Source organism: Sphaeramia orbicularis, chromosome 11 (genome assembly GCF_902148855.1).
Source record: "Sphaeramia orbicularis chromosome 11, fSphaOr1.1, whole genome shotgun sequence".
Taxonomy (NCBI): Eukaryota; Metazoa; Chordata; class Actinopteri; order Kurtiformes; family Apogonidae; genus Sphaeramia; species Sphaeramia orbicularis.
This window is the reverse complement of record NC_043967.1, coordinates 7,914,484-7,936,539: the sequence shown is the minus strand read 5'-3', so window position 1 is coordinate 7,936,539 and position 22,056 is coordinate 7,914,484. Positions and strand designations below refer to the sequence as shown.

General features: G+C 39.3%; 1 protein-coding gene across 1 annotated transcript in view; it reads left to right on the top strand.

The window, feature by feature from the left end:
• The window catches only part of jarid2b (jumonji and AT-rich interaction domain containing 2b), a 172,192-nt gene that overhangs the window by 107,978 nt on the left and 42,158 nt on the right, over positions 1 to 22,056 (top strand). Inside the window, exon 4 of the mRNA XM_030148010.1 lies at positions 16,350 to 16,573. Coding sequence (XP_030003870.1) covers positions 16,350 to 16,573 — 224 coding nt within the window. The remainder of the gene's footprint in view (positions 1 to 16,349; positions 16,574 to 22,056) is intronic.

Below are 22,056 nucleotides of genomic sequence, written 5' to 3'. Positions count from 1 at the left end.
TGAGTGGCCCTTAAACAGGCTTGGTTCACTTCTGTGTCTCCATCTCTCTTTCTCTGCCCCCTCTTGCCTTTCCACCACAAATCCACCCAGCCACCCCCTCCCCATCCTACCCTTCCACTCTTTTCTTTACTGAACCCCACTTTTGGCTCACTTTGAATCTGCTCTCTCTGTTGTTGCAGCCAAGACACACACTCACACACTCAGCTGCTGCCTCTTGTTTTGTTTTGACTAAATGAATGTCAAGCATACACACACACACACACACACACACACACACACACACACACACACACATACACACACACATATCTTGCCTAGCGTAACCAATGACTCTTGTCATTAATGCAATCACCATTTACATTTTTGAGGGATTACATGCATGTGCGCAGGCCTGCTCACACACACCTCAAGTGTGTGTTAATAGCAGGTCATAGTACGTCTGTTGATTTGCTATGAAGGGTATTGTGAAGCAACCAAATCTAGTCTAGTACAGCACCTAGTTGTATTGCTGACACTGAATGGATGGTAAGATCTACATTGATGAAACAGCTGCACACAACTCTAAAACTAGTGGTCTATTGATAGTGGATTTTTAAAACCTTATAGAATAATTGTAATTTGGTTCAGGAAAAATTTGGCACTGTGTGTTACTCTCTCCATCCCAAAAATATTTCAATGCTCCCAGAAATTAACTGCCCTTTGATTTAGAAAGAAGATCAAGGTCAAAAGTAATTATTCAATATCTCTGAAATGAACATCAGACTTGGCAAAAAAAAAAAAATCAAAGTGGTACAGTTTGTTTTCTTTCTTTTATTTTCTTTATTACAGCAGTCAGCAGTTCCAGGAGAGACCATTGTCAGAATTAGCTTAAGTTCGGAGAATAGTTTGTAAAACTTCAATCTAAAACAAATCACACTATGTTTAACAGTCGGACCCCATCATATAAATGCCACATAATCACTGACTGCAGTACAAACTTTTACTGCGTGGAATGCAGAATTTTATTATGCAGAATAAAATAAAATGGTAAGAGAATTACACGTGGTACAAAATGGTCTATATCTGACTTTCTCAAATGTAGGATCCAGATCCCTTTTGGATCATAGACCTGAAAAAACCTCTATAGTATGGTAGAAAGTAGGCAGAGATTAAAGTCATACACTCACAAGAAAAAGGGTTCTGGCTCTTGACTCTAATATGCTGTCACAATGATGCATTATGAGTTAAAATAATTTTTTTTCTGTGCAAAGAAACATTTGACAGCCCTGTGTTTATGTCTGATTCAATTCATACATCTGTTAGTTGGTGACCAGCTACCAGTACTTGTCAGTGCTGACATTATTCTGCTTGCTTTGATTGACATTCTGACATTCCCTCCCCCGTCTGATAGCTTTGTCCCTATTGTGGATCTTGAAGCAAAGTGTGTTTATTTAACATTATTACAACAGTGCAAGAATCACTAAAAATGCTAATTAACAATTACATTTTTTTAATTTTTAATTTTTTGTTTGGATTCAACCTGAAAAAGTCTGAGACCCCTGGTTCATGTGTGTGATGTGTGTTGTTACTTCACTGTAGTTCTCTTTATTTTCTTGGCTCATTCTGTCTCTGTTGGTGTGTCACCGACTCACCCCTACATGTCACTGTGTCTGTTTCTGAAATCTCCTCCAGCCTCCTCACTGTCACAGCAGCTTTGTGAAAGCCTGCCGTTTGGCTGAAATAGCACGATTAAGGAGTATTAACCATACAGAGCATTGCACAGTATCACTCAGTGCACAAACTCGCTCCCGTAATCGCTGTCAAACACAAGTGCTAGCTCTGTGATTGTTGCTCAGATTAACCGTGTTACAACTGCTTGGCATGGTTTTGCACTGTGCTCTTATGGCATAATACTACACAATCTAAATGCTTGAGGGGATTTTGTGTGCAGAGTTATTTTTATGCAGAGCTATTTGAGGTAAAATCCCAGTGAAAAAAGTTTTTTCTTTTTGTGTCTCTAGGTTTTTGTGGTAATCTGAGTTTGTGAGATGTCTCAGTAGACTGGAATTTGAATCAGTCTCAGATCAGCAAGATACAATACGCCTGACTGAGCTAATAAAGAAGAAGAGTTTTAGGATTTTGTGTGGCAAGGGTACGTAACATTGTAGAGGGCAGTAACCCAGCACACAGGTCAGTCTTGCTATTTCAACCTGAGAATCTTCTGTAAATTGGAAACAGACTGATGACAGATTGATCAGTTATTGTCTGTGTGTTTGTGTTCAGTGCTTAAGTGTAATCCTAGATCACTGTGCTTGTGCGTACATGTGTACTTCAATTTCTCTCAAATCTGTCTGCTCAATTGTTGTTGTAGCTGCACTACAGGAACCAATGAAAATCACAGAAACTCTGAAAAGAAAGTAAGACTGAATGACGGATCAAACACTGGTCTTTAGTGTGACTGAAAGAGGTGGTCTCAGTCAGGATTAAACTGAACCATGGTCCGTTTAATTTACTCCGTGAAAATCCTTTTTAGATGGTTCAGACTTTCTGACTTTCAATTACAGGAAGCTATAGGAAGCAAGGCTTGCATTGCTGATAAACAACTGAAGATGAAAAGTGAACTGGAGGTGAAAAATAATGACGTCAGATGCATGCGTTCTATAAACCAATTGAACACAGGGAGACATGGTATCTGGAGATGTGGTGGCAGGATGTAGTTTTCTGTTCCCATAATTAAAGTGTCAAAGCTAAACTAGATAGACTGAATGACAACTTCTATGCAGTGTAAAAAGAAATGAACCTTTGGGTTTTGTTTGGGTTCCTGGCTCTACCTACAGTATGAATGTACATAAAAGAGATAATCTTAGCACCATGGACTATAACTAGGGCTGGGTGATATGAAAAAATCCTATCACGATAATTTTTTTCATGTCGGACGATATCGATATGCATCACTATATAAATCAAATCACTTTTTATTTTTCCGTTATTCATAAGTTAGTTGTGAAGACATCAGAGAGAGAGAGAAAGAAATACATACGTTGTGGTACTTATGGAGAACTCCCTCCCTCAGCTTTTAGAATTATGACCCCCTCCTCTATTACATATTATTCCCCCGTTTTATTCATCTCCCCCCAGCCCCCCATCTTAAAATTTATTGACCCCTGTCTTATAAGCGTCTTAAGTTTCAGTTATACGGTCGTATGGTTTGCGTGTATTAGTATTGCGGTAGGCCCGTCTGTCGAGCCGTGCGCACCTCTGTGCCATACCTGGCATAAACTGAAAGTGAAACAACATGCTTTGACCATCTGACTCCCGGCTTTTGTGCCTCTGTTGTATGCCACAACCGAAACGGTTCACACCCTACTTTTCAGTAACTTGGTCGCCTGAGTTCTCGGTCATATTGTCCCCGGAGGGAACACTCATTACCTCTTGCTGTAGCCCAAACATAAGCACGTATGCTGCATCTGGCACTTACGCCTGTGCTGTGTGCGTCAACCTAACTTGACGTGGCTCTAGCATGATTGGTTCGGTGCAGCACTACTTGATTATGATTAGATATGATTATCATCTGTCAAAACATGGACGAATGAATTCTATTGAAATTGAATTGAGCATGTCTCATATTTCTATCGAGGAAAAGTTATATCACGATATATATTGCTATCGTTTTCTTGCCCAGCCCTAACTGTTGCCACATATTTCTCACAAGAAGTACAATTTTAAACAAATATGAGGAATTTAAGAACATAATAGAAGCTAAAAGGAACACAGCTCCTGCAGCCAAAGCTAGGAAGTAAAGCTGACAACAAACTGACCACTATGTGGTTGTGTAAGTTATTATTATCATCAATATAACAACATTAAGGCGTGGATGAATCTGACTGTAATTACAGCTGTATGTTCTGTTAAATTGTTTTCTTCATCTTCAGGTAACCTTATTTGTACCCATACTTAGAATTGGTTTACAACAAAAAATAAAAAAAAAACCCAAAAACATCCCTCCTGACACACACTAACACAGATGGTAGACAAATATCATAGAATAATACAATACTCACTGCTCCAGTAAAGTCAGTACTTAAGTAGAGAAAATGACAGTAAAAATTTAATTAAATAGCAATAAAAGCCACTGTGTGTGCAGTCTTACCACAGCTTGTTCATCTATGTGATGGCTGATGGACCCAAACTATGGCTGTACTGTTTTGTTGTGCACACTCCATCTGGAGCACAAAAGGAGAAATTTATTGTGGGGTGAGAGTGGTCATCAGCTGAAACTGTCATGGACATGGATGCTGGGTTACGTGCGGGAGCACCAATCACCTACCTCAACAATGTTGAGGTTCTTCTTAGAGATATTCTTTAAGCTGCAGAGATAAACAGAATTCAGACCATGTATATAAAGTATGTAAGTATGCAAAGGGACAGGTATTGTAAGGCAACAAAGGCTGACGCTCCTGTGCTTTAGTTGGTCTGTTTCAGTATTATACATCACTGTGCAAAGGAATGGAGTAAGGTTTACATGGGTAGTTAAATTCTGTGTTCCAAAATAGACCCTCACACTATCTGTATGATTTAATTTCATTCAGTTATTTTTTTTTTTTTTTTTGCACTGAGGTCCAGGGCATCCTCAGGAATAGCCAAGCACTGCATAAGCATTAGTAGGCAGTGCTTTCCCTCCATTTATTATTGCCAACCTAACTTGTTCTGTCACAGAGGTGGTTTAGGGTTAAACCTAAATTTACCTCTGACCCCTTAATCCTGCTTCATGATACAAGCTCAACATCTCTGCAGGCTTAATTACACTGATTGCAAAGCACAAATCACACTTCCTCCACCACCAACCTCTTAATATTTATTAACCCAACCTGGCAGTGGTCAGCAGGGTCAGAGGTCAAAGGGATTGCCTCAGCGTGTGTTGTAAACAGGGAATGGGAGTCGAGGCAAACAGCCCTCAGCGACGGACCTTGACTGCTAACAAAAACTAGATTTAAGAGTGGTGTTTTACCTTTCTTTCCTGTCATCAGAGAGAATCCAGTCCTTTTCCTGCATCGGGTGTTTCAGCTCCTTCCTGTGGTCTTCTGGTTTAGATGTAGCAGCATTTTTACATAAAATTTTTAAGGTGACGAAAGGGGGACAGTGGGTGACTTCCATCTGACCTAATATAGCATTTATATATTCAGCAATGCAGCTTGGCTTGATCTATTGTCAAGATGTCTTTTGTCTCCACATCTGCCTATCAGCCCCCCCCCCATCATTTCATTAAAAAAAAAAAAAGCAAGTAGAGAGAAAAAGCCAAGGTTATATTTAAATATGTACATAGACCCTGCTGTATCTTTTATCTCAAATGAATATCAACCTTATTGTGACTTCTTCACACATATAGCTGTCACAGCTGAACAGGGATGTACACAAACACTTGCACATTATCCAACCCCCGAATTACACATTTATCATTATGTCAAGGTAACAGAATTGAGGACTTAAACTATACTGAAATTCTGCAGCAAATACATTTCTATCATGCTTAAAGCTTGCTCCAGTGATGTGTACTGAAGTTGTAGTGTGTAATAAATGGCCTTGGCTCACTGACTGCTTATTGTATTAATTTGTGTTTGGTGTGGACATGGCTCTGTGTGTGTGACTGTGGTTAATACATGGCCCTGTTTGTATTTGCGGGGGGTCAAAGGGGGTCACTTCACTGCAGTGTCATCCTTCTCCCAAATGCGCGGAGACAGAAAAGCAATAAACACTCAAAGGAAAGCAAGCGTTTACTTACAACTGTTAACAGTGAACACACACCGTTCACCCCTGTCAAGGAGCGTTAAGGGCACACATTGGGAAACTGACCTTTACAAATGAGGTTTTGTGAGCTTAAATTGGTTATATTATTACGTACTTTTAACCCTGGCTGTTGTTCCATTCAGCCTGAAACAGCAACATTAATACCTGCTAGTTTTTCTCTTCATTTGATCCAAAGACTAACATATACAGTATTTAATGAATTTAGGTTGACCAATAGTAAATTTGTTTACAGGCTGTTTGGGGAAAAAAGCTGATGCTGCTTATGTCATCCCCACCCCGCCCCCCAAAAAACATTTAATACTGAAAATGCGTTATATATGTCTGAAATTAAACATTTATTTTATTAGAAACTAGATAACTGTTGAACAGAACATCTAAGTCAAATGCATAAATATCTGCGAGGGCTGTTCAATAAGTTCATGGCCTCACCCAGAAATACTGGTTGTTATAATACAGGATGTTACATTCTTTCGTGATGGGATAGTGATGCTTGAACACCGATGGACCAAGTGCATTGCTGTAAATGGAGATTATGTTGAAAAATAAAATATAAATTATCAGTCTGTGTTGTTCTGTTCTGGGTGAGGCCATGAACTTATTGAACGGCCCTCGTAGATAAATACATTTGTGGCATTGAACATCAATAAATCTGGAACTGGACATCAAGCTAGCCATAAAAAAATCTAAACGAGAGCCCTGGATGGTTATTAAGCTGTGTCTTGAGCCAGTACTTTCTGCCATAGTATTTCCAGTTTAGAGGCCTGATGTTAACTATCACTCACTATCAACGCCAATGTCTGCTCATTATTACCTCCGCCAGGAGGTATTGTGATTGCTTTGATTTGTGTGTGTGTGTGTGTGTGTGTGTGTGTGTGGGGGGGGGGGGGGGGGGGGGGGGGGGTGGCACTGATCTGTCTTGGCGGAGGTCTGCACTTTCCGAGTCCTCTTCTTGTTGTTAATAAAATACCTTATTGGCATTGATTGCTCAGTCTCTACTTGATTGAACCACAGTTTGTTCTATTCATGTCCAGAAATAAAATTTCCTGTCATGAATCATGTTACTTTTGTTGAGTCAAATCACATAACATCACCTGGCAAACAAACCCAAAGGCATTCTGAATATAGGTCAGAGACATAATTAAAAAAAATGCAACACATAGATGACTTTAATCTAAATATCTTGGGCAGCTAAACACCACTGAATTAAGTGAACTGAAGGCAGCTCAACAGTCACACTGAGGGGGAATTTAAGAAACAGGTTCTTTTACTAACATAAATCAGCTAAATTTGGAACATTAGCAAGTGAGCTAACAGCAACCAGTTTGGTCAGACTGAGTGGAGAAAAAAAACTTGGGCTTTGAGAAAACTTTTCTGTCTGGAGTTCTGGTTTATTTAAATAATGAAGGAAATGAAGCCAGTCTTCTGTTTCATTAACATCATACAGCAGACTTTCTTTATTAAACAAAAACATGTGTTTGTATAATAATTAATTACATGACTCTTCTATTTCATCACTAGCTTAGCAAAACCAGCAATATTAATTTGATTAAAATTTACATCATGGCTTTTTTTTTTTTAAATACAGCCAAAAGCAAATGTTATTTTTTCACATTTGTAGAAGAGATCAAGTTTTTGGACAGAGCGGTGGTGACCGTATTCGACATTACAGCAGTATTATACAGTGTTGGGTGTGTTTTTTTTCTTGAGCATCAGAGCAAGGAGCTTTGTTTCTTCATACTCATGGCATCAATAAAAGTGTGATACTTGTTTTCAACATTGGCTATAAGATCTTAACAGGCGTAGGAATTGTGAATGCATATAAATTTTTTTCGCTCATTTATCTGCTGATGGATTTTGTGTGAAAAGGCTGCCAGACACACAAACAGAGTCAGATGCTGATTAAAGACAAACAAGGTTTTTGAAGCTTACTTCTTGCACATATAAACACCCATACTTTTACAGCTTTTATGTACAGTACATAAACATCTACATTTAGGTTATGCACAGAATGGATTCAAACACACAAATACTCTGTCTCACACACAAATATATGCACACAGGCAGCCAGCTGCAGCGAGGCAGTCTTTTATCAGGACCATGTGGCCATCTGTATACAATTATTCCAAGCCCTAAGGTACAGACTCTGGATCAGCGCACTCCTATTCACACAATAACCTTTACCATGGGAGGGGACATGAAGTCTGACTTGAGCCCAACCTCGTGCCAGCATCTGTCATAAGTCGGACGTACTGTGGAAAACTGAGACACCTGGGCCATATTTGTGCAAAACAGTGAAAAGCGTTAATGTCTGACCAGCCTTTATAATTATGAACATTGAAACAATTCAGGTTGATGATGTACCTTTTATTTGTTTTCTTCTTGACCTGTTTTCCCAATATGTTTTTGTTGGTATTCACCAGTCTAACACGTCTAGTACATAAGATTTAGGTGGATCTAAATATAGACATGTATATAATATTCATAGTATTAGTGTATAATAATAAGATAATGATAATTGTTTTAGCCACTGAGTCGACAGTGACGGTCTATATTAGCTCAGAACAGGATTGCTCCTTCTCTTTTTTTGTGTTTTATAGCAGGTGGCATCCGACGTTAAGGTGTTTTACTGTCATCTCAATGTCTGAGTGTGGAGCACACTTAATATCCTCTTAATTAAAAACCCCAGAATGGATAAAACAAACACTAGCTGCAGTAAGGGCTTTTGTGTTTTTGTTGTCTGTATAGCCTCCTGAGACCCAGGAGAGTAAAGATTTTGGCTTTTTTACTTTAAATAATGCATAATGCAACAGTTTTTTTCAGATGATTTTCTTTTTCATGTCCTTTTGCAGTGGACAGTGTTGTTTTTTGTTTTTTTTAACTCTGGTCCCTAACAGAGGACATGCATTGCTGGCTCTCAAGAGGATATATGAGAGAGAGAGAGGGGATTCACTTCACTTGCAATCTGCAACTTCACCACTAGAAAACGCTAAACATCAGACACTGAAACCTGTAAATAAGCTAAATGCACATGAAAGATTCTTTGGCTATTTGTTGTTGAAAGATAACTGCAGCATTGGTGTTGTATCTGAAGGACTGCATGCACTGTATTTGCAGTACAGAGTGCATTAAAAGTCACCTAGGCCAACACATTTGCACAAATCAACTTGGGGCCCACTGGCTCATGTTCCACCTGCCAGACTTCTTCGGGTATCAAATAACGACCATACAGCAAAGGTCTGAAACCAAACCACACACTGGTTGCCACACATAACAGCCAAGGGTCTGCTGTGAAAACCTGGCCATCATCTACAAGGAACTCTGTGTACAGTTTGTGACCTCAGGTCCACAGACACATGGCATTAAGAAGGCTCTTTCACAGTTACACACACTCATTTTGTCCACAAATGTATTCAAAGGCTTATTTTGCACACATTTGTGATGCCATGTTAAAACGCCCTATAATCATATGCTTAACTTTTTCAACTTTTTCTTCTGTATTAATATAAGTGTGTATTTTATACTTTTGCATTTTCAAAGCAGTCATTATAATGCATTGCACATTTCATGCATTTAATGCTTTTAATTATCTCTAAAACTTTTTTTTTTGCAATTTACATTGTACTAAGATCTATTTCATCAAGACAAAAAAGAAGTAAAAACAAAAACAAATTAAGATGCAATAAAATGAAAATGATGTAAGTTGTAACAAAAATATAGCTATGAATCAGGCAAAAATGTTTTAAAAGATGTAACAAAACAAAAATGACGTAGGCAAAACAACATAAAAGATTTCTTAATTAAATATTTCAGTACCGGCCTATAATTTTACTCTTTTATTTTTTGATTAAAGAAGTTGAATCAGTTCTTCTTCGTCCTAAACAGGTCTGGGACAGTATCTAGTTTGGGTACTTGTTTCTAACACAAAAAAGAATAGGTTTACCCATGCCCTTGCAATGAATCCTTTGCCATCCATGATTTGATGATCTTGTTTGTTGTTTTAAAGTATATATCCCCTGTACTTGTGTATATTTAATATATGTGAAGAAGTGAAAGAGGCTGATATGTAGAGTCAGCGGCTTATTCAATAAATCAAATGTGCAGGAGGACAGACTTTTTTAAAAAACTAACAATACCTAATTGGCTTTTAAAGTATTTTCCATTGCATCTATTATGTGTTTTATGCACAAATGAGTTAATATGCTGTTTAATAAATCAGCTGTATACACTAAAAACAAACCCACATGTGCTTAGTCATCTGGATTTCATTCTATGCTCTGCCAGAGTGCTTTGTCTCGCATTAAACTGCTTTAAGGACCAGTGCTTTACAACGCACAGGGTCAACTGTTTGTGTTCCTATTAATTCTCTCTGACACTGAGACTTTTTTAAGTCTGTGTGAAATGTTGTATTCCATTTTTCCTGGAGGTTGTGTCGTCTTGTTCAATGACACTTCAGACAGATGGATAGATGGATGGATGCCAAAATCCTTATATTCCAAATCAAGATGACCACATGGAAAAAATGCTGCCGTCGTAGCGTTCCCATGGAAACTGCATCACTGGAAAGGTGTCGATAAGATGGAGTCTGAGGAAGAGACTGAGAGTCACACTAGCTGATGTCTTTGATTGGCGTGGTCTATGTGTATGTGATGTGTCAGTGTGTCACAGCTGTTTCGCCCGGGGCCCATGGTCTGGTTTCAACTGAACACTGAACCAGCTATAGCTCAGTCTTCAGCTCACTTTATAAATGTTAGAAGGAATGACAGAGCTTTTATTTACTCACTCTTTTCTCCTTCTTTTCTGTCTTCTCTCAGGATTGCTGACTCACAGGTTTATCAAATAGACTGAGGTGGTGGCATGTTTAAAGTTCGCTAGAATCACAAAGGAGTCAACATTTGCATGTTCAAGTCTCCTTTACCACTTTAAAGCACAGGACATGGAGCCAACACAGTGGCTCAGTCTTTGCAAAGTTAAGGGTAATAAGAAGTAATAAATGGCCATGCCTTCAGTATTAGTGTACAAGTACAAATACTGACACATAATAAAAGACACTCGTTTTGTTTCTTAAGTAACAGAATAAAAGTGCAGGTTCTCTACAGCTTTTATGTTGTTTTCCTCTTGTGTCATTATTCTCTTGTCATATCATATGTTCCATCTTGTTACTGTAATTTTTTTTCCTGTTACATCTATCATGATGTTTTCCTCTTTTACATCATTTTTATTGTTACATATTTTATGTTTCTTGAATCTTGTCAGTCTTTTTTACCTTTACTCACCTTTACTGATGATTTAATCTTGTTGCATCTTACAAAATGTTTGTCTCCACATCTTACGTATATTGTTTTCACGTTGGTACTTATTTAGTTTTCATTTTATCTAATGTCTTCTAAAAAGTAAACACAGTTCACTTTTAATGTCCCTGTAGTGAAATTTAACTCTGCATTTATTGTTGTGAGGCAACAGTGGTAACACTGCACTACATGCCACCCATTGTTTTATAGTATTTTTGTGTTATTACATCATTTTGGTCATTTTCATCTTGTTCATAGAGTTTTTGTCTTGTTCCATCTTTTACAACTACATTGTTTTTGTTGTGTCCAGGAAGTCATTTTTGTCGTATTACATTTGTCACATGCACTAATGGATGTACCAGGGTGTTATCCTGTGTGTTCTTGTTCCATCCAGTAAGATTGAAATGGGTCTTGAAGCTGGGAAGGTGCACAGTGATGCAAAATAAAAATAACTGAAGGAAAACGCATTGAACTAGCTAAAGCTCAACACAGCAAACATTTTGCTTCACTTCATGTGTTAGAAAGAATGATAGGAAAAGGATAAAGGTCTGACTGTTTCCTCCGTCCTTTCTTTTCTCAGGATTGCTGGTGCACAGTGCTGTGAAATGTTCCCACTACATCTCTCTCCTTGCGATAATCAGTGCTCTTGCAGCTATGGTGGCATGTGTAATATTAGACATTAGAGAAGCCCTTTGAAGGGTCGATGGCTTGGGGGAGGGCAGGAAGGGATGGAGGGAGGAAGGGATGGATGAAAGGTGGATTAGAAAGGGATGAATGGGGACATCCTGCTGTAATCTCTCACTTTTTCCTGCTGCAATTGGATCACACTTTCCTCATTTTTTTTATAGTCCTCCTTGCATCTTGCTGACTGTCATATCCTCTGTATCTTCAATCAGGACAGTCTATTTTTAACTGTATGTAAACCTTACTTCCCCAATCGTGGCTCTGTATCAATGAATACTATATAGCCCAATACGCCCGGGAACATATTGTACCCACACACACACACACACACACACACACACACAGAGAACATATACAACACATGCAGAGACCAGCCTCTTCTGGGCAGACGCAGGGCTGTGTCAAAGACTCATGTTTCCTGTAGCACAGTGGCAGAATTCACAAAAAGAGTCGTGTCACTGCAAATTGTTCCCACGCTGATTTCTTAATGTTAACCTGCTCCTGAAGACACTCAAGTGTCTCCACTATGGATGACTGTGTCACTCTCATGCCAGCTCACTTTTCTTATTCTTTATCTGTGACTTAGAAAAAGATTCAACCTATCATCAGCATATTTGCAAAAATGTAGAGATGATTGCTAATTTCAGAAGAAACAGTTTAAATTTGCTTGACAAGTTTCACTCTGATCATTCATACTCCAGTGTTTCTAGCACTCTCAAAAAAAGATAAGAGTGGTAAATCTATTTTTCCATCTGATTTCCAAGAACAGAGAATTTCTTTTATATCAAGTTTATTGAATTATGAATTAATTTAAATTAAAATTATTAAATTAAGTGCTTTCCTACCTCTCCAGTTGTTTATCAAACTGAGCAGACATCGTTTTATTGCATTTCCATTAGTCCCGTCTCTGATAATGCATTTATTTGCATCACTGTGTACATAAAATAATTAAGCAACAATTCTCAATTAATCTTGTCATTTTTATTTTCTCGACTAATTATTTGTCTCGTCTGTAAAATATCAGAAAATGGTAAAACATGATGTCTAAGATGACATTTGATTTCTTGCTTGCTCCACAAACCAAAGATATTCAGAAGAGAATATAAACCAGAAACTGCTGACGTTGCCTTGAAAATTAATATATCCTATATCAAAACAAAGCACATTTTGTGTCCTCAGCAATTCTACTTATGAATTAGAGCTTAGTTTGTTGAGTTAAGATTGTGAAATGAAATCAAATGAGCACAGTGACCAAAATGATGAATTAAAGGTACAAAAATGACAATTTAAACAAAATTGCAGAAAAAAATTTATAAAAGATTAACTAAATAACAAAATTGTGAAACATGAGCAAAAAATAACAAAAATCAATAAACTAATCAACAAAATGTATAAAAAGTAACAAAAATTAAAAAGAAATTCACAAAAATGAACACAATTGTCAACTAAATAAACAAAAATTAATAAACCATGAACAAAATATTACAATGTTTTAATTCTTTTATTTGTAACTGGACTAATAAATTAAACTAAGAGTCTAAGGTTTAAGAACCTGGCAGCACCAGTACTGGTTAGCTGCAGTCTTTAGGCAGGTGATTTGGCTAACAGACATTATAGAAAGCAGGCTGTTAAGATTACAATTGGCTTTGTCAGGAAGAAATCATATATTTTCTTTCAATCACTGCAGAAAAAAAAAAAAATCTTATATGTGGCCACAGTCACCAAGACCTGACCTTTATCAGTGTTGAATTGTAGTAAAACCTTCAAGTCTTAGTGTAAAAGCTCCCATTCTGTTATGATTTCATTCAGTATGTGAGGTGGCCCTTGCCTCTCCTAATGGACTTGCACAGTATTTATATGAACATAATAGGTCATATAGTTGTGAAATGTTGAAATGTACATAATAGCATGCCAGAGGTTCAAATGAAGCTGTGTTTGTATTATCTCTACATATCCTCAGTCTTCCCCCCCTTTGCTCATCAGTTTGTTTGTTTTTTACACACATCTGTCTTGGTCTTGTAGTGAGGCACGCCTCCCACCAGCTCTTTCTCTCCCTCCTCTCTCCATCACTTCATCTCACTGTATGGCTGCAGCCTCATCCTTCTTCATACGTCTTCTTCTGTGTTTTTACACCGTCCGCCTTCCATTTCTGCAGTGTTCTGAGCCAGGGTTTATTGTGGTGTGCATGCAGAGCAGTGAGGTAGTTGTTTCACAAAGAGATCACTTTAATTTTTTAAGGACTTTTGAAATTATTTTATTTACCTTTTTCAATTTCAACCATGTCACTTGAGTCTTTCTTAATTTTACTTTTGCTTATTTTGATGCTGAATATTCATCTTTTTATTGTAAAAATAGTTTTGAATGGCTCACTAAGCTCTTATTGTCTTCTGATGATGATGTTTTCTTTAGCTTTCAATCTGTATCTAATATGAGCCTTTAAACTTGAAAGAAGTAAGAATTTGATATTTTATTGTGATATGAGTGATAATGAGTTCTTCCCTCGTTCTCCTATGTAATGGCCTTTGGCACCAGGAACAAAACTGCACCTCCTGTACTTTCTCACTTTAACTAAAGCCAGAAATAATGCAGTGTTATAACATAGTGTTTTTATTAGTGTATAAACTCATGAAAATGTGAGTTGTTGTGTTTTTACCCCTCGGCCAACTTTGGGCTGAAGGGGTATTGTTATTGTTTTGTCGTCTGTTCATCTGTCTGTCCGTACGTATGTATGTACATCTGTCTGTCCATTCAACCACGTAATCACATCATCTGAAGAATGCATTGAGATATCTACACCAAATTTATACTGTGGATGCGTCTTGGCATGGAGCAAAAGCCTATTGAAAATAGGTCACCTTGACCTACTTTCTGAAGGTTTGTTGCTGTAGAATGATCCTTTATATTTACAAGGGGAGCTGGTTGGACCATCACGTTTCTGCAGCAGCTCAGAACATTTGTTTAAAATTTTCATTGTATTGCAGGTGCTGATATTGAGGTGCATTAGTCATGTACTGTGTTTGAGCTAATGATTGTTAATGTTGTTACTGTTGAGTAATTGAAAAGCCCAGAAATCAACAAACACTGGCTTTAACAGGGGGACTAGGTGGCCTCCATAAGGGTGCATGTGACATTAAAATCTGGAGACAATTTGCAGCTTTACACCAAGAGAACCTTTAAATAAATTTAAATTCATGTTTTCATGAAACACTTGCAGAACACTTAGGATTTGAAAGTTTGTATTCTCAAATTAAAGCTGATCTAATATGTTTCAATACCTGGATGATCTCAGTAAAAGGCTTGTTTTCGGGCCTTGTGTAAACTGTTGTTTCTTCAGCTTTGTCACACTGTACATCCAAATCCAGTGTGTGTGAGTAATCATCTCTCAGTTCCTCACACTTTGAATTTACAGTCATGTCATGGCAGGAAATTGACACATTTTGACACCACACTGTTCTCTGATTGAAGTGTAATCGCAGCTCTCCACCTTTCAGATGTTTCACCAAATGCAGTGTAGGTGTTCTTCAGACATGATCCTATCTTCCCTTACTTCAGTGCACGCCATGGCAAATTGACAAATAATACCAGGATATCACATTGCTTCTAACACTATTTCTCAACATTTATAGCTCTCTCTCTCTCTCTCTCTGTCTCTCTCTCTCTCTGTCTCTCTCTGTCTCTGTCTCTCTCTCTCTCTTTCTCTCTCTGTCTCACACACACACACTGCGGTACTAATCGATTGAGGGCACTTGCTGGGTCATGTGACACTGACAACAGAGGATTTTAATGGTTTGTGTGTGTGCATGTGCTACATTTTAAATGTGTATGAGAGTGAGTGGCTGCATACAGGTGTGTGTCCATATTGAATGAGAGGGAGGTGGCATGACAACTAAGTCCATTGCTTTCTCTCAGGCATCCACTTCTTTAATATTCTCCTCCTTCTCTCGCCTCCACTGGCACGCACTGTGAAATAAAGAGAGAAGGGAGATGAGCAGCGAAAAAATGAAACACCTTCAAGGCGTCATGCAGAAAGAAAAAGAAAAGGGCAAAAAAATAAGATGGTGGAACAAGACACAAGTTACAGAGAAATAGATGAAAAGGGGGAAGAAAGATGGAGGAAGGCAGGCAGTGCAGTATTGTTTTTGCATGGGTTTGTGTTGGCAGTTCTGGTTCTACTTTATACACTGTTTAATTATCTGTGTAGAGCTCAACAGAAATAAAACAACTACTGTATTTTTGGGTTTGTAGATTTGCAATACCAGGCTCCTATTTGGGTTTCTTTATCTTTGGTTTAAATGTATAGGAATTTTTACTAGGCTTCCCTTTACAGATTATTGTGGTATGTTAAGAGAAACTTTGTTTTTTTTTTTTTTATTTAACCTTTATTTAACCAGGTTGGTCCAACTGAGATGGGGGATCTATTTTTCAAGGGAAACCTGACCAAGATGGCAGCAATAGTTTCATCATTACAGTTCACAATGAAAGATTATGCAAACACACAAGCAAAACAATTATTTACAGACCACCAGCCTTGATCCCAGTGATTTCACTGTTACGCATAATTAACTGTCCCATTCTGTCTTTTCATCCCCTCAGACCAAGGCTTCAGGCCCAGAGGAAGTTTGCCCAATCGCAGCCCAACTCACCTAGCACGACACCTGTCAAAGTCACCGACCCGGGAAACTTGAACTCCAGCCTGGCCACTGTCCCCTCCTCTTCCCTCTCATCACTTTCCTCGTTGTCCCTGTCCTCGTCCATTCAGGACCTGTCCAGACGCAAGCCCAAGACGGAGGACTTCCTCACCTTCCTCTGCCTCAGAGGTAAGACACATTACATAGAGGCTCATTTCCACACTAGACCCTCAAACCAGACTTGCAGGGATGTGGCTGAAAATGACTGCACATATGTATTGTTGAAATTTCTGCTTTTGTTGGAGAGATTACCAAAGAAGGGCTGATTTTACTGCTGTTTTTGGGGGTCTTTGTATAAGCTTTCCACTGCAAGCATATGAATACATGTAAGAATAGGCAAATATCAACATCAAGTTTCTATGACTGAGTGTGTGCAGCTCTGTGTTGATCTTGGTCTGGTCTACCAATAGATCTCATGTAGAGATGTAAAGAGAAACTTGAGCTGAGGTCAGGCACTTTGCTTAATTTCAAACATGAAGTTTGAACTGTACTCCTGTAACTGTGTTTTTGTTAAGTCAGGTTTTGGATCATCCTACACACACACACACACACACACACACACACACACACACACACACACACACACACACACAACTGTGTACTCGCCCAAGGCTAAGATTATCCTGAATTTCATCAGCTTACACATCTCCCCCTCCTACCTTTCAACAACTCTCCGTCTTTTTAACACCCTGCCTATCACCCTCTACCACAGCAGCTGTTTGTCTATAGTGTACTCTCGCAGCCGCACCCCCTGCACTACAAACAGTACATAGGTTTATCACCACTCTGTAGCACCTTTGATGTCAAATGAACTGTAAAAGTCATGGCATAGTAACGGCAGAGACTTGTGAGTGTGTACATATGTAGCTCCTGTGTGTTACACACACACACACACACACACACACACACACACACACACACACACACACAGAGTCTTAACAGGGGGAGCTATTTGGGTTCAATGAAGATGGTATCACACACTCATATTAACACACTGTGTAAGTGCTTTGTTGAGCCTCCCCGTAACTTAAATTAACCTCTCCAGACAACACATTCAGACTAACCTGTGAAGCCCTGTCCCCTCTTTTCCCTCTTAATGCAGGGCTAGTGTTACATACCTTTTGCAGGACACTACAAAAGGTCCTGCTGCTGCTGCTGCTGCTGCTACTCCTCTGCCTTATATGTATGAGAATGCTGCCAAGGTCCTTTTTTCCCTGATGAAAAATGTTGATGTTTTGGGCAGATCTCAGATCTGGTCCCTTAAAGAAAGTCACAAATGTTTCTCAGTGAATATGTCTCCTATTCAGTTTACTTGACTGGCATGTGTTCAATGAAAGCCAGACTGTTCATACAGTTTTTTTAACAGTTACTAGCTGCAATTAGTGACTTATGGCCAAACCAACTTTTGTGAGGTAACAACGTTGTAGACTTTGGGCCGCTAAAATCTTATTTGTTAATCCTTGAGGCCAGGTAAAACTTAGTGTTTATCTTTCCTTTTCATCCCTGAGTTTGTCAAAATTTAAGACATTCTTTCAAGCTGTTCTGGAGATATCAGTTTTTACAAATACTTTTGATATAATTCAAATGGTAAAGACTAAAAAAACTATAAACAAATTGTAATGTTAAGCAGCAATTCAAGAATTAAGTGCCTGTTTTATTGGATCTGTGAAACAGGAAGCAGTGTCAAACTCAAGGCATCCTTTACTTTAACAGTCTCTGCTGTGACTTGCCTCCACTATCTTTACTGATACCTTTGTTGAGTGTCCAACTCATCTTCCCCTTAAACATGTCCTCGCAGCCACAATTAACTCATTTAGAAGACAAAACCTCTCACTTTAGATTCATTTACCATTATCACTATTGACCTTTGCCCGTCTTTCTAAAGTAGGCTAAAGACTCAGGAGAGACAGATTTAGATTAGAGTCTGCTGGGAAACGATGGCTAGCTATATGTTGCTGTTCAAATTTTTCAAGATTTTAGCCCTCTGAAAAGGCTGGACAGGCAACACACAATGTTATGACTTGTATTTATCCTTTTTCTTGTTTATTTATTTTTACCACAGGTCATAAATCTTTAAATAGAAACAGAAACATAGAAATACATAATTACAACATACTCTTCACACATATGAAACAAATGAGAAGCTGCACGTGCCACATGTACCACAACACAAACAAACCGACAAAATGCAATAGAGCACAACATCCTTGAAACAGGAGTTTAAGTATCTTGGGGTCTTGTTCACGAGTGAGGGAAGGATGGAGCGTGAGATTGACAGACGGATCGGTGCAGCGTCTGCAGTGATGCAGTCGCTGTACCGGTTGGTTGTGGTAAAGAAGGAGCTGAGCCAAGAGGCGAAGCTCTCAATTTACTGGTTAATCTACGTTCCTACCCTCACCTATGGTCATGAGCTTTGGGTCATGACCGAAAGGACAAGATCCTGGATACAAGTGATCGAAATGAGTTTCCTTCGCAAGGTGGCTGGGCGCACCCTTAGGGATAGGGTGAGGAGCTCAGCCACCAGGGAGGAGCTCGGAGTAGAGCCACTGCTCCTCCACATCGAGAGGGGCCAGCTGAGGTGGCTTGGGCATCTGTTTCGGATGCCTCCCCGGGGAGGTGTTCCGGGCATGTCCCACCGGGAGGAGACCTCGGGGAAGACCCAGGACACATTGGAGAGGCTATGTCTCTCGGCTGGCCTGGGAACGCCTCGGGGTCCCCCCGGAAGAGCTGGAGGAGGTGTCTGGGGAGAGGGAAGTCTGGGCATCCCTGCTTAGACTGTTACCCCCGCGACCCGGCCCCGGATAAGCGGTGGATAATGGATGGATGGATGGATGGATCCTGAAACAGATTAAGAATTCAATGTTGTTGTTTACTACAGCAGTCCCCAGCAACGTTATCTTAAAGGACATTGAAGGTAACATAAGCTACGGCTAGCATTAATAATCAAGAGTACTGATGCTACACAGCACTCATGCCGAAGCCGAACTTTCACAAACCATAACCCACAATTTAACCAACATAACCAACCTTCCACCACAACTAACGCTGACTTAGCATGACAAATGGTGATACTGATGAAAGTACCGTAAATTCCGGACTATAAGCCGCTACTTTTTTCCCACGCTTTAAACACTGCGGCTTATACTCTGATGCAGCTTATACGACGATTTTCCCTTATTGCCTGCCACACCCCAGGGGAGAATCTGTCTATTGTTACCAGGTATGCAGGAATGGATAACATTAACAACTTAACCTTTATAAAGTTAATATTAACACACACAAAAGGGGAACTTTTAAGGAAAAATAGTAAACCTTCAAATCTTAATATTGTTTCACAAATATACAAAACAAAACTCTGAATGAAAACACCCAATAAAGCTCTCCAGAGACCGTCATAAATTTAAAGCATCTCAGAATTAATGCGCACATTGTGCGTAATGTTAAATGAAAATGAAATTACAACAGACATAATTACTTGTTTTTATTCTTTATATTTTAAAAATAAATTAAAAGTCCTACTCTAACGAAAAACAAAAATCTGTTCACTTTCAAGTGTCTTTCAAGTCATTTTAAGTCCGTGAATCCACAGCTGGCACAAAAACAAGTCAATCCTGTATCGGCACGAATCCAAAGGAAACCCTGATAAGTCCACCGACAAAAAAAAAAGAAAGAGAAAATGTGCTTTTATTACTATCCTTTTATTGCCTCGTTTTTTTGTCTTTTGTTTTTTAATCATCATATTAACAACGAATCAACCTATAGATATGACAGCAAGCTCACACATATCAGACCCATTTACATACAGGGAAGAATTTCATTTGAACTCAAAGAAAACCTTTATCCAATTGCCGGCTTGAGGTGCCGAGCCGAGGTGCCAGTGGTGCACCATGAAGCACCTCGGCTCAAGGTGCCGGTGGTGCCGTGGTACCGGAAGTGAGCCACCGGCGGTGTCGGTGCCTCAATATGCACTCGCTGTCTCTCCAGTTTTAACACAATGAAAAAAAAAGGTTCCACTCGGTCCCATAGACTCCCATAGAAGCCAGGCTTCAACGGGGAAATGCATTGGCCATAGATCGTATGAGGAAACAGCGCAACGGGACTGTATGAGAAGTGAACAACATGGAGTCAGATGATTTGGGATGAAGCTGATTCTGAACGAACTCGTCTGTGAGATGAACGTGTTTTAACACATGTGTAGTCAATGAAATGTCAACACAACCAAACATATTTAACCATTTAATTTTGGTAATGATAGGGGAAGCCGGGCTTCTCTTGCAGTCTATGAGAAATCTCCACTGGTGTACACCCGCGGCTTATAAACCGGCGTGGCTTATACGTGTACAAAATTTATTTTCTTTCTAAAATTAGGGTCTGCGGCTTATATTCAGGTGCGGTCTATAGTCCGGAATTTACGGTGCTCCCCTATCCCCACTCCCCATTTATGAAAAGTCACTTTAACCTTACAGTGCTCACTCAAGAACACATAATAATAAATCTAAATGCTGCCTTTGGTGAGAGGGGCTTTGATTTGCTTACAGTACTATATATAGGCCAGGATGTCCCATGCAGCTTTGAAGTTGAGATCATTCTGAGCTCTGTGTGCTAAGCTAACCAACCCTCACATGTGGAGTGGTAGACTAATGACGTGTAGGTGACTGGTCCTGGCTCAGTTCTGCTGTGTTTCTCTCTATTTAGTTTAAGGTACAGTGTGTATGATTTTTATAGTGTTCTTTCCAATAATCAATCTAATTATTGATTATAATTGAAAAATAGTGGTCAATCAGTCAAAAAAACAATTTGTTCAATTACGTTTAACCTAGAAAAACCTGTTTAAATATACATACCACGGGTACTGCTTGCTGGGTGCCACCATTATCAACACGATTTTTTCCCTACGTGAGCTTACAGAGGAAAAAAATTGAAGTAGCTGCCTGCGGAATGGGCGGGCTTCTCCATATCTTAATCGCTGAAAATTCTGTGATGGACCCACAGAGGTGATACCAATGCAAGTCAGTAACAGGCATCAGCCGTGGTCCACCCACGGATCCCCTGATTCAAATATAACTGCATCGGGATCACTCATCTCACTTGGTCCCCGCACAGTTATATTTGAAAAAGGGGATCTGCGCGTGGACCACGTAAGATGAGGGATCCCGATGCATTTGAATCAGGGGATCTGCGCATGGACCATGTAAGATGAGTGATCTAGATGCAGTCATATTTGAATCAGGGGATCCACACGTGGACCACGGCTGATGCCTGCCACTGACTTACATTGGTATCGCTTCTGTGGGTCCATCATGGAATTTTCAGCGATTCCGTGATACCACCACTGATTTTGAGGTAGGGGTCTGTGGTCAGTACATGTCATTACACGGAATTCTGTGAGACCAGGTTGATGGAAGTGATGACAGAGAAGTTGAGGTGCTCACCATTTTGGCAGGTTGTGGAAACAAAGTATTCGAAAATCACAAAAGAAACAGCCAAGGCTTTGTGTCCCAAAGTGCCAGCCATTAGGTAAGTGCAACACCGGAACAGAGAAAATGTGCTGTCTTTGCATTGATTCAGGTATTTACTGCCACCTAGGGTAGGGGAGTTACACACTGTACCTT